Raw genomic sequence first — 12,733 nt, 5'->3', positions numbered from 1 at the left:
AATTCATATTTCACCCAAACACTTGAGTGCAAGAGCGACCACTTGTGAGCTAGCAACCTTAGTCCTCGCCTTTTCGTCTTCGCAAAGTGTTGGTTGATAAAACTAATTAATCAGTTTTGGAGATTTATCTGAGGTTCACTTTGTTTTTAATTGCAACTTGAGTAGTCTGAAACCGTATATATTACAAAAGTGCAGTGGATCTTTGTCTGTGTACGGGAGCTATTTGTTGAGTTTTCGCAGCTTCTGATTCTTTCTTGCTTGAGGACAAGCAAGATTCAAGTGTGGGGAGGTTGATAGCTCCCATTTATATAGGGATTTTAAGATTGTTTTGGTTCATGTTTGCTTTATTTCCATTCAATTTCAGAATCATTTTGTTACCTTTTAGTTAAAATCGGTAATTTCCATTATTTATGGCATTTTCTGTATTTTCAGGTGTTTTTAGGACTATTCGAGCATTTCCGAACCAGACTCGTGCCATTTGGAGCATGTCCGGACAGTTCGGGGGCCATTAGAGCAAATTCTGGAAGCCCAAGGACCAGAACAGGTAACTTCCGGAAAGAATTGCCACTTCTCAGCGCCTGTCTCGCTGAGACAGTGCTTGTCTCGTCGAGACAGGCCCTCGTCTCATCGAGACACAGCCTGTCTCGACGAGACGAGGCGGACCGATGGTTCCTAAAGGGAACCATCGCGTGGTGTCTCGACGAGACGCCCAGTGTCTCGTCGAGACACCCTTTCGTCTCGTTGAGACACCTCTTGTCTCGACGAGACGAGATGTTGGGAAGTAATTTCCCAGCGTCTTCTCACCTCCAAAATACGAATTTTGGCCTGAAAAATGCCTAAACTACCCCTAACAAAGTCCAGACTATAAATAGAACATTACACCTTCTTTGTTAAGTTCCTAGTTCTTTTTCCCCTTTTCCCTTTTCCTTCCTTCTCTCTTTTCCTTGTATCAGCTTTTATCATTTGATTTGCTTCCATTGTAATTGTTTTAAGCTTCTTGAAGATTGATAGAGGAGATTCTCTCCCCATTTGTAATCAGAATCAGACGAAATCGGGTTTTATATTTCTAATTCCCTAATCTGTCTCTTGCTCTTTACCTATTTAAATTAACGATGATTCATGTTGATAAATTGTGCTTTAATTATTTGGTTAGTTTAATTATGAACTAATCCCCATCCAAACTGGGATGGGGATGAGATTGATTGCGTAACCATGTATGATTAGGGATTTAGGTTTACTGGATTGTTTCCAATTGATTAGTAGATTATGCAAGCTAAATGTCTTAGATTTGTCAGAGATAGGAGAATGAGATTCGATGATGATCTACTAGCCTGACATGCTGAACCTAATGCCTTGAGTCTCACGAACATAGGATCACAGATAGGTAGTTACCTGACCAAGGAGCTATCTAATTCGAATTAGCATAATCTGACCTCGCTAGAGACCACTAGGAGTGTGGGGCTAGTGGCTGGGCTACGGCTTTAGCCTTAATCACCACAGAGCCTAATGCTTTGCATGACCTAGGTTATATGCCTAATCAAGCCGTCAACCGAATGCATGCGAATAGACTACATGAGATTGACCATCTCCACGTGGTTAATTAGGTGATTACCGTCAATTATCATCAGGATATAAACCTGAATCCCAGTGAATCATACATGGAATCCAATTAAGGGAATCCCCATCTTAGATTGTTTCATCAATTAATTCGAATCCTCCCCTGTCAAACGCTTCTGTCTTTTATTTTAGAAATTTATCTCCTTAATCACTCCACAACATATTCAACCTTCCAAACAATCACGTTTCCTACCCTAGGTCTACTAGTTGTGATAAATAGTCCTTGTGGTTCGATCTTGTGCTTAGCACTATATTACTTGTTGCGATAGGATACACTTGTCCTATTATTTGCTATATACTTTACGAGCATCAGTTATCCACCAGTTTGACTGTTATTTAACTATCACATCGCACCTTCTAAATAAGTTTGTCGATAATTGAAGCAGTTTCATACTTTTTTTGTTGGTTTTTTGTAACCCAGTATATTTTAGACTGTTTGACACAAATTTTTGTAATTAACTTATATTTGTCAGATTTAGATTTTAGCATTTTAACATATTTTTCTTTTTTGTAATTTGTTAGTAATACACTAAATATCATAGACATAATTGATATTTGAAAGGTCTGAAATGACAGTTAAATATCAGCCAAAACAGTGTTTTCTAATTTTCGATAAGATGTAGCTAAAATTGATTTTGCTTGAAAATGTTAGAGTTAAATTTACAATTTCATATATAAAACTAAATATGCACTTCCCTTAAAAGTTAGAATTAAATTTCATCTTTATCCCTATTATATTTAGTTTTTTTACATGAAAAAGGGAACTACTTTAGGCTTAATTGACCTAAGACACTTAGGCTATGTTCTTTATCGCTGAAAAAAACTGAACTGAACTGAATGCTACTGAACTGAACCGAACTGAACTGAACTGAATGCTACTGAACTTAACTGAATGATATCGAACTTAACCGAACGTAACAATAATAATCATATTAGACTTTAAAATAATTTAATGATAATATTGGACATTAATAAGCTTATAATAATAATAATGGTTCTAATAATAATAATAATAATAATAATAATATCAATAATAAATAAACATATTAATAAACATATTAAACTAAATTGAATATCAAATAAAATCTCGGCTCGATAAAATCCTATGAAATTAAATAAAAATGAGCCTAATTTAAATTAAAAATATAAATTACATACAAACACAAATGTACATATAATTGAAAACTTATGAAATTAAATACAAATTTTTATATGAATACAAACTCTTAACTTTTTATTACAATTAAGGGTTAAGGTGCAAAAATACCCCTAACGTTTTGGATCAGGAGTAATTTTACTCCTAATGTCTAAATGCAAATTTTCATATGAATACAAACTCTTGACTCAATTTATCAATGTTTAAGGGTAAAATTGTTATTGGCTTCCAACTTTAGGGATAAAATTGCACCATTTGAGACATTATGGGTAAAATTTAAAAGCAAATTTCAAACAACATATATGGGTGGAAAATTCTACTTTGATATTATTGGTGGGATTGGGTGGTTGAATTTAATTTGATGTTATGGGTGGTTGTTGGGTGGGTGAATTTTAATGTTATTGATTTTGTTTGGGCGGATGAAATACAATCAATATGTTATGCAACTTGCACTCAAAATTCATTGTGCATAATTTATTAGGCCCTCTTCTCCATATTACAATTTATATAACTCATCCTTCATATGTAATACGACCTTTATCTCTTTCACCATCACCCATCACCCATCACCTTCCACTTGCTGCTGCCACCGCCTCCAGCCACTGCCGCCTACAGTGATCACCGCCACCACCACCGCTGTCTCTCTTTCTCCGGCGACTGAGGTAATTATTTTTAGAAAAATTATGGTATTTTTAATAGTCAATTTGTGCATGATAGTAAAACTATGCCATTAATAATCACTTGTGCACAACAGTAAAGATGATTAGAAATTCAATATTTATATTCTTTAATCTTTAATAATTTTTTAATATTGAAATCGGTGATTGATAATCTTTTTCTATTATTTTATATTTTAGATGATGAAACCTTTTTTTTAATAAACTTGGATCTCAATTGTTTGTTAATATGTATATATTTTTATTGATAAAATATTTTTACAGTGTAGATAGATTCTTTAACTAATTCAAAATATTGTTTTCCACATCCATCTGAAGGTATAGTTATATTTATAATTTTTTTTTTTATTTCTATAACAAATTTATCATTGATTCTAATTTTTTTTGAAATCATAATTTGTAGGAAAATATTATATGGTGGACTCGGGATATCCAAATACGTTTGGATATTTATCCCCAATTAGAGACTTCGGAGTTAGATGTCATATGCCAGAATTTAGGTGTGGAAAACCTAGAGGAATGGAAGAACATTACAACCATCTACATTCGTCATTAAGAATGAAAGTAGAAATGGCGTTTGGACAATTAAAGAAAAGGTGGAAAGTGCTCCACAATATGCCTCAAATGTCAAAAAAATATCAAATGTCCATTATTGTTTCTACTTTCACGCTTCATAATTTCATAAGATTGTCCATGCTTGGGATACCAATTATACAACATGGTCCAAATGTTAATGGAATAGTAGATTCAGATATGTTTAATATAGATCGTAAAGACGCCATGTTAGCAGTGCGGAATGGTATAGCGCAACAGATTTGGCAATCACGTCTAGCCGAGAATAAAGTGGGAGTGGAGAATGAACTTGACGATGATGATGAAGTTAGCAAAGATGATTAAAAACAATTAAAATGTAGTTGAGGCAGTTAATTTTTTAGAGCATTGTAACGTAACCGTATTAATATAATATTTATTTACTTTTCGCAAAATTTGCAAACAAGTTGTACCAAATAATTATAATTATAATAAATAATGATAATATATCATGACAAAAGCATAAATTATATATAAAAAATTATAATTATAATAAAAATACATAAAGTAATATATAATAAATTATAAATGATTATAATTATAATAAATTGCTACATTATAGGTAAATAATAATAATAATAATAATAATAAATTATATATAAATAATTATAATTATATAAATAATAATAATAAATTATATATATAATAATTACAATATAATTATTGAATGCTGAAACTGAATACTGAAATTAAATGTTGAACTGAACTGATTGCTACTCAACTGATTGTTACTGAAATTAAGTGATAAAGAACAGAGTCTTAGAGAACATTAAAATAGAAGAAATAAAACGCTCCAAATCAAACTGAATTGGCTACAACTACAACAACAGAAAGCATGGCTGGCAATACAATAAAAACTTGAGCATTCATTCTATGGACAAACAGATATAGATTCACAAATCTGTATTAAAAAAACCTTTACAAAGTGAAGTCAAGTCAAGTGGAGTAGGAAATAGGAGGGTGCTACCTATTGAGAGGCTTATACAGGACAACAGTTACATATTTGGATTCAAACCTATGTGTAAGTCCAAGGGCAACAAGAGACTGTGAAGCCCATCCTTTTTCGATAAACACGTGGTTTAGAACTACATGCTGAGGCTTCGAACTTGATGCTTCGCTTGAATTCTCCATACCAAGCACTGTAAGATGCAGCTGTTGTGGCACAGCTAATGGCTCCTTAGCATAATCTTCCTCTATTGGAAATGACCGGTTGTAACTTGAATCTGGGGATGCTGGACCCTCGAATCCTGCCACACTCTCTAAGTTCTCTGGCACAAAATCCTGCATTCCAGGGTTTCATATTAGAAAGCACGGTCAGGAAACAATGAAATGATTATGCATTCAAGTAATCCAACGGACATAGAGTAAGAGATAGGATTCCATCCCTTATGATCGATCATCTAAAACAATAACCAATAATAATACTGAAAGTAGATTCACATTTTGAATTCTTAAGACAGTATAAAATTGACAAAAATTAAAAAATTAAAAAAAGAAAATAGACAAATCTAAGTCTGAAGACGCAACCAATTTGGAAGGTGATTATGCTAGAAGAATTTAGAATAAATTACCAATGCTACAGCTTCTGTGAATATTTAAAACCTAAACCTGGTCACACAGCGCCAAGCCACATTTTTTTCACTGACCTGATTACTGCAATCATGTAAATGCCCATACCCCTGTTTAGTTTCCTTGCAATTTAACAGCTGGCCAAAATCATGACTTGCAGAGTGTTAAATAGGTCAGGAACTGTGATCCAATCTTAAATTGTGACGATCTGAAACACATGAGGTCAAACAAAACTACTACTTTGATGGACAACCAGTTAAACAAACATAAATAGACAAGGCACATCAATCAAAGATCATTGGCAAATCGCCCTTCAATCCACGAACCAAGCAATTTTGTCAAATTGCATAATAGAAACTATTCATGTCATTAGGTAAGGAAAGAATGTCAGCATCCACAAGCTTCGAGGATTTATATTCTCATCTTCAAAACCGGTAAGGAACCACACAGCATTGGCATACCACCATCCTGATGTAAGCGATGAGTAAGAGAGAAAGAGCTACAAAGAGTTTGTGGAATGGACAATAAGCACATTGCATCCGCCGTTTCAGCTACTACAATAGTGTACTCCATTGCTCCTATTTCCTGTAATGTAGTCAGTCACTAGCTCAGCCACAAAAGACGCTTTTTGCCTAACACCCTTTTCCCCAAGACCAGCTTTTTTTTTCATAAAGAAAGTTGAGTTCTATAGACACTTCAGGTCATAATTATTAATTAAAATCTATTATGTAGTCCTCCAGATCTTGTCCCATATAATTTATATAACAAATTAGTATTGTACTACTATTGAACAAGCTGTTAAATAATACCAATAATACATTGTCACAAATAAATAAATCACCCCCTTCGTTCTCCTGAATTTATTTATTCTAATTCGTTTTACTTTTACACTCGCAGATGGCCAGAAGCCTATGAGAATAGAGCTGACAGCAACTTGAATATGAACAGCAAAATGTGCTTCAGTTTTCTTCAAGTCCGTCATACTAAGGCATAGCTTGTGATTGAATAAACTCTGCATGTTCCTTTCAGACTGCGATATGATTAATGACCCCATCTGCACAATCTTGATACTTTCTATATCAGTGATTTGTGTTTAAAACTTAAATCCTTTGGCTCCCTGCTAAAAAAAGACATGACTTTCTTTCCTAAGATCGATCCCAGCTTTTTCCTTTGTTGACGCACCCAGTTGCCAAGTTATCACAGGAATTAGAAAAGTACTTACACAACAAAGATGAATTCTCTGAATTCCTTTAGGAATATTGTTTGGTTGCCAGAAAAATACGAGAATAACGACAGCTTTTGGTACTTATAATGAACCATGTCCTTTTGCATCTTAAACCGGCTTCCACACTTCCTTTGCAAATGTCTCTACAGACACTCTTTCATTAAAAGAAGGACCGTTTAATCCCAGATCTGTATACAGCCTCCTCACTATAGATTTGACCATGACCCCTTTCAAGTAGAAAAGGATTTCACTATACTCCACAACAGAAACAGAAATTTAATACTCCTCACTTCAAACTCCTCCCTCCCAAAACTTACATTATTAAAATACTCCAGAAAAACACAGTGCTCTCCATTTTCTCAACCTGGTTATTCCCATCTTTTTCGTTTCAACTGGGTTTGTCTTTCAAAAGAACATCCTCAAAATCATTCTCCAACAGTTCACTACTCGGTTAGCATTCACTTACCACACAAAATTTATGCTTAACCACACATTCGCAATCCATTTTCTTAAAAGAATCAGGAGATTACCAAGAAACATTTCACTCTTTTGATCAAGTACAAGGAGGAAAACATTTACCTAGTTAACTGTTTGGAAAAAATGACAGAAGAAGTTCAATTCCAGATTAGTTCATTCTCCTTTTCTTCACATTACTCTCAGCAGCTGGCTAGAATTTCAACATAACCTCTCTCCCTCTATTTTCTCTCTCACACATGCACACATACACATATCAATGAGTTTATAATATGCGAATGCCTACATCCTCAAAAATGTTATACTCTAGTGAACATAAACAATCGGTTCCTTGGATTTGAGAGGAACTTGGCCTTCAACCAATATAAAGTGTGAATGAATAAAGGAAGAACCCTATAATCTGAAATAATTCATTGACAAAGAGACATGTTAATGATATTTGCTGCATTGACATATTTATTTAAAACACCCACACACAGAGGAAGTGCCAGAAAACATATCCTTATGAGCTGTGAAAATTTAGTAGACTTATATAGAATAGTTTGCTCATATAAGGTGTGGTACATATATATATATATATATATATATATATATATGTTTGTAGTTCTGTGATTAAGATATGTACCATAGTATGTCCTCGATAAAAGACTGATGCTACACAAGTCAATTTTCAAAATCAAAATGAATCCTAAAGGTCTCTTGCTCAATTGAAAGCCAGATAGATTCTCAACATTTGACCGACGGTTCTATTGGTGACCCATTCCAAATAAGCTGACCGCTTTTACTCCACCAGGGGTTATGCTCAGATTTATGGGATTGATTAGTCCAAGACTTTCTCAATTGTTGCTAAGCTTGCTCAATTCGATTATTTATCTTAGTTGCTACTTTACAACTGGTCTTCTTTTCATCAACTTGACAATGTGAAAACCTTCTTACATGGTGATTTGTAAGAGGGTGTATACACAACCAATGGTTTGTGTCTCAAGAGAGTCTAGAAAGGTATGTAAAATTGAAGAAATCGATGTATAGGTTGAATGAATCTCCTTATACCTGGTTTGGGAAGTAAAATGCAATTCACTTTGGCTTGATAATAATTATCAACAATCACTTAATGTATATATAAGACTCTAGATACTTTTTTTTAGTAGTGTATGTTGATTGATTGTTGGCAATGATAATGTTGGATTAGTATGTTGATTACATAGTGATTGTTGGCAATTAGAATGATGGTATTGGTATGCTAAAAACCTTTTTACCTTTTACATTTCAAATGAAAAGGCCTGACAATTCAAATATTTTTTTGGAATCGAGCTATGGCATATATGACTTATGATGTGGACAAAACATTTACTTGGAGAGATCAAAGTTAAACATACTCTACATATAAACCTAAAGTACAATAACCAGGTAGCTTATTCACATTACTTAAATCCAGCATTTCTTGACAGACAAAATTTTATTTGTGAGAAACTAGACCAACGGCTGATTTCCCACAAATATGTTAGAAAAGAAGAACCCTAGCTGATATTTTCACTAAAACTTAACCTGGGAATTGAGTGAATCGTATTTGTGAGCTGGATATGATCTATATGCTCCACCTTGCGGGAGAGCCCTATGAGCTTTAAACATATAGTTTACTTATATAGAATACCTTTCTTATATAAGTTGTGGTAAACAAACATAAATATATATATGCATACTTTAGTTCTGTGATTAAGATATGTAGTATCATTTTCTTCTCAATTCTTCTTCCATATGTCTTGCAGGTTTTTAGGAGAATCAACTTCACAAAGAATGAGCCGTAAATATACTGAGGATCAATTTATTGGCACATGTTCCTCATATCTACAAATAGCTCAATAAATACTACAAGCAAGTTACTCGGAGAGGTTCTAACGTAAGACGCATCGAATAAGTATGAAGAAATTGATATTGATCTACAGAGCTAAGATACTATGTCAAGCTAAGATATTATGTCCTTAGTCTGACATGTGGTATACGCTAGAAAAGGAATGCATATGATATAGATAATTCTGCTTAGTCTGATATGTGGTCTAAGCTAGAAAAAGGAATGCATATGATATAGATAATTCTGCTTAGTCTGATATGCGGTCTAAGCTAGAAAAAGGAATGCATACAGATACAAATAACAGAATAGTAAATTTATAGATGATGGATTTTACTAACTATAGCAAATATTTTTATTGATGTACTCCATCGATGGATGAATATAAATCCCCAACTAACCTTACACATGAAGACCTGAAGATATGTATGAATGTGTATATATATATATATATATATGTGTGTGTGTGTGTGTCTCTATGTTTGTGTACTCTATTTGTCTATGCCTATGTATGAGGTGTGTTTGCAAACATATATCAGCAGTTATAAATGAAACAATAACATGTCAAGTTCATTAGTATAAGAGAACTCTCACGGAATGATGAAAACACACAATTTATGTATAAGGTGCTACCATAGGGCCATTGATACTTACGTCAACATCAAGAAGATTACAAATATGGCCCACTTCATCAGTTGCACAAGGAAGATCTGGAATATATCTCCATTCCCCATCTACAATGAACTTATAATGGTATATACCTGATGGTAGGACCATAAGAATAGAATGATCCTTACCAGATCTCTGTAATAATTTCCTGAAACAAGATACGATGATCCCAATTAAATTTTGTTGACCTATTTTGTTTTCATCTATCCAGCAGAAATTACTTTCAAGTTTGAGATGCAATTAGTCTTTCCAGTCTTCTATATCTATAATCCTTTGGAAACTGAGACTGAAATTGCTTTTCTGAAAGCATCATTTCAGTCACCGTGTCAATAAACAGTTCAAACTGCTGTTTAGTAAGATTGAACTTTGGGAGACTAAGCATATGAATCTAAATACCTTCAACAAAAAGATTGACCTTATATCAAAGGCAGACTAGCTTACCTTGACATCCAGTTGTCCCAAGAACCTTCCACAAACACTTCATTTCCACCATAATTCCAGAAGATAATTGTAGGGATGCCTTGTTCAGGGGGATGATCAACAACACCAGGAGAATCATTTCGCCACATTTGATTTTGAAATGGCGGGCCTTCAGGCCTCTGTAAGGGAGCTACAGGAACCTGCAAACGTAGAAAGTAGGGAAGGCCTGTGATTCAATCCTAAAGCATCAAAGAAAGTGAAGCTAATTAAGAAATATTCAACTGAATGGAACTAGAAAACGAAATAACTTTGATAACAGAAGCTTTCAACAACTTGAACAATGCCACTGAGCACTAACATGTAGTACACGAAGTCAGCTTTAACTTGGAATTCACTTATTTGTCACAAAACTCTGAAGGATGGTTTAAGATTATGAGCAAATAAATTCAGTTATGAAAGTCCAGCTTCTTAAAAACATATAAAACAATGGACAAGTAATCATATCAAAGTAAAATTCAGCTGGATAAATAAAACAGTTGAAGTTGTAAGATAAATTCCGGGAATGTGCAGATCACAAAAGAGATGAGAAAAGAAACCTGAGGAGCGAAGAGAAGAAGGGAAGAAGAGCGGGCAGGGGTATGCTTGTGGTTAGGATGATGATTATAATGATTGTCATTGGAAGGTGATTTGATGATAGATTGATCTTCATCTGCTGCACCGTTTCCACCGTCTTCTTTCCCGTTTACGTTTCCCATTTACTTTGCAAATTCTTGTTTTCTTCTCTTCTCGAACAAACAACGCGCACACACATAGAAAGATGGGTACGTAATATTGATTTGAGAGATGGATCAACCTAACACCAATATCAGTAATATTTGAATTTGGGATTTTATTGAAAGATTACAAGTGTCTGCTGCATTCTTTTTTAAATGAAATGGCAGATAAAGATGGTTGTGATCTGATCTTAAACTCAGTGATTTGCAGACGAAACAAATACTGATATTGGATAACGATAAAGGGTGTATTAATATGAGGTCGTTCTTAAAGTTTCATCTCCTGAGCCTTGCTTTATTTCATTTCATCATCGGCCCTGCACGAATTCCTACACATGGTTGCTCTTGCTACACTCGGGACCGATCAATAAATTCAAAAAGGAAAATGGCAAACACCCAAACACATAGACTTCGTAATATTTAATTGGATTTTGGTGGATTAAGTTTCTATTTTATTTAAGGGTAAATTGTAAACTGGATGAATTTGGAGGCACATCTATATATATATATATATAAACTCATTAAGAATACATTACGCAAGTGTTTGGTAGCTATTAATATTTAATTGGATTTCGGTGGATTAATTTTCTATTTTATTTTAGGGTAAATTGTAAACTGGATGAATTTGGAGGCACATCTATCTATCTATCTGTATACATATATATGTTTTAACAATACATTACGGAAGTGTTTAGTAGCTATTTTTCATACTTTTATTTGTCTTTTCAGTTTAAAATGGAGAATTCTAGGTGTTTGGTTAGTGACCACATATTTGCTTTTTAAACTTAAAAATCAGTTTTTTACAAAAACATGGAATCCTGCTTTTTGAAAAAGCAGCATTTTCCAACAGCAAACCGTAAGAGCAAACAGCAACAACAAACCGTAGGTAAAACAAACGGGCTCTACATATCTAGACTATTTAATTTAAGGATTACCTACAATACCCTTAATATATATATAACGGATGTGGTGTGGCAAAAATCTTATAGTGTGACAGAGTTTATGGTGTGACAAATACCAATTTTATAATTAAGCAGTGATGATGTCATCGCAGAAGAGAGAAAATTGTTTTATTTCTTTTATTTAAAATGCATTTTTTCAATTTTCTTAACCTCGTGTTTCGAAATTTTTTATACCGTTGGACTCGTCTTAATTAGACAGTCATTTTAAGATCCCAGAAGCTTAGGTAAAAAAAAATTTCGGTGAACGGAAACCAGCGATCGGGTGGACGTTTTCCGATGAGAAAAAATTGCCCAGAAAATTCTCAAAAAAATTCAAAAAATGTAAAACATTATTTTGAAAAACTTTAATTCTTGGGTCGAAGCGGGATTTCTTACGATTTAGTCACAATAAAACTTTTTTCTTAATTTTATCCATTTTACATGCTTGAACAATTTATTGGGTCAAAACCGTAAGAAATCTCATTTTGAGCCAAGAATTAAAGATTCTTAAAATGATATTTTACATGTTTTGGAATTTTTTGATAATTTTCTGGATACGTTTTTTATCCTACCTTTCAGCACTGTGTATTGGAATATTTTGTTGGAACAATATAACAATTCTGATGGAACAATATAAATATTCTGTTGGAACAATATAACTATTCTGTTGGAAAAATTGGTACACTTATTTGAAATAATTGGTACACTGATTTATTCTGTTGAAAGAATATAAGAATTAGAATTATTTTCTAAATAATATAACTAATATAAATTT

The 12,733-nt window shown here is 33.5% G+C and overlaps 2 protein-coding genes across 5 annotated transcripts; one reads left to right on the top strand and one right to left on the bottom strand.

Annotated features, from left to right (window-relative positions):
* Positions 1 to 3,250: 3,250 nt before the first annotated feature.
* Positions 3,251 to 4,466, top strand: LOC136220542 (uncharacterized). The gene is made up of 3 exons (XM_066008355.1): positions 3,251 to 3,435; positions 3,720 to 3,768; positions 3,854 to 4,466. Exon 3 carries the CDS (start codon positions 3,865 to 3,867, stop codon positions 4,345 to 4,347), a length of 483 nt encoding a protein of 160 aa, XP_065864427.1. The 5' UTR covers positions 3,251 to 3,435; positions 3,720 to 3,768; positions 3,854 to 3,864; the 3' UTR covers positions 4,348 to 4,466.
* Positions 4,467 to 4,881: 415 nt separating this feature from the next.
* LOC136218516 (SNF1-related protein kinase regulatory subunit beta-1) lies at positions 4,882 to 11,362 on the bottom strand. Of its 4 annotated transcripts, none has more exons than XM_066005423.1 (5): positions 10,841 to 11,354; positions 10,266 to 10,444; positions 9,810 to 9,972; positions 5,688 to 5,747; positions 4,882 to 5,322 (listed from the first exon to the last, which is right to left on the bottom strand). In XM_066005423.1, exons 1-5 carry the CDS (start codon positions 10,997 to 10,999, stop codon positions 5,005 to 5,007), a joined length of 879 nt encoding a protein of 292 aa, XP_065861495.1. In that variant the 5' UTR covers positions 11,000 to 11,354; the 3' UTR covers positions 4,882 to 5,004. The 4 variants fall into 4 exon arrangements, with proteins under 4 accessions (XP_065861495.1, XP_065861498.1, XP_065861496.1 ...); XM_066005426.1 differs by having other exon boundaries at positions 10,266 to 10,483; positions 10,841 to 10,978; XM_066005424.1 differs by lacking the exon at positions 5,688 to 5,747 and having other exon boundaries at positions 10,841 to 11,321.
* Positions 11,363 to 12,733: the final 1,371 nt, after the last annotated feature.

The sequence above is a fragment of the Euphorbia lathyris genome, chromosome 2 (genome assembly GCF_963576675.1).
Source record: "Euphorbia lathyris chromosome 2, ddEupLath1.1, whole genome shotgun sequence".
Taxonomy (NCBI): Eukaryota; Viridiplantae; Streptophyta; class Magnoliopsida; order Malpighiales; family Euphorbiaceae; genus Euphorbia; species Euphorbia lathyris.
This window is presented reverse-complemented; position numbering and strand designations above follow the sequence as displayed.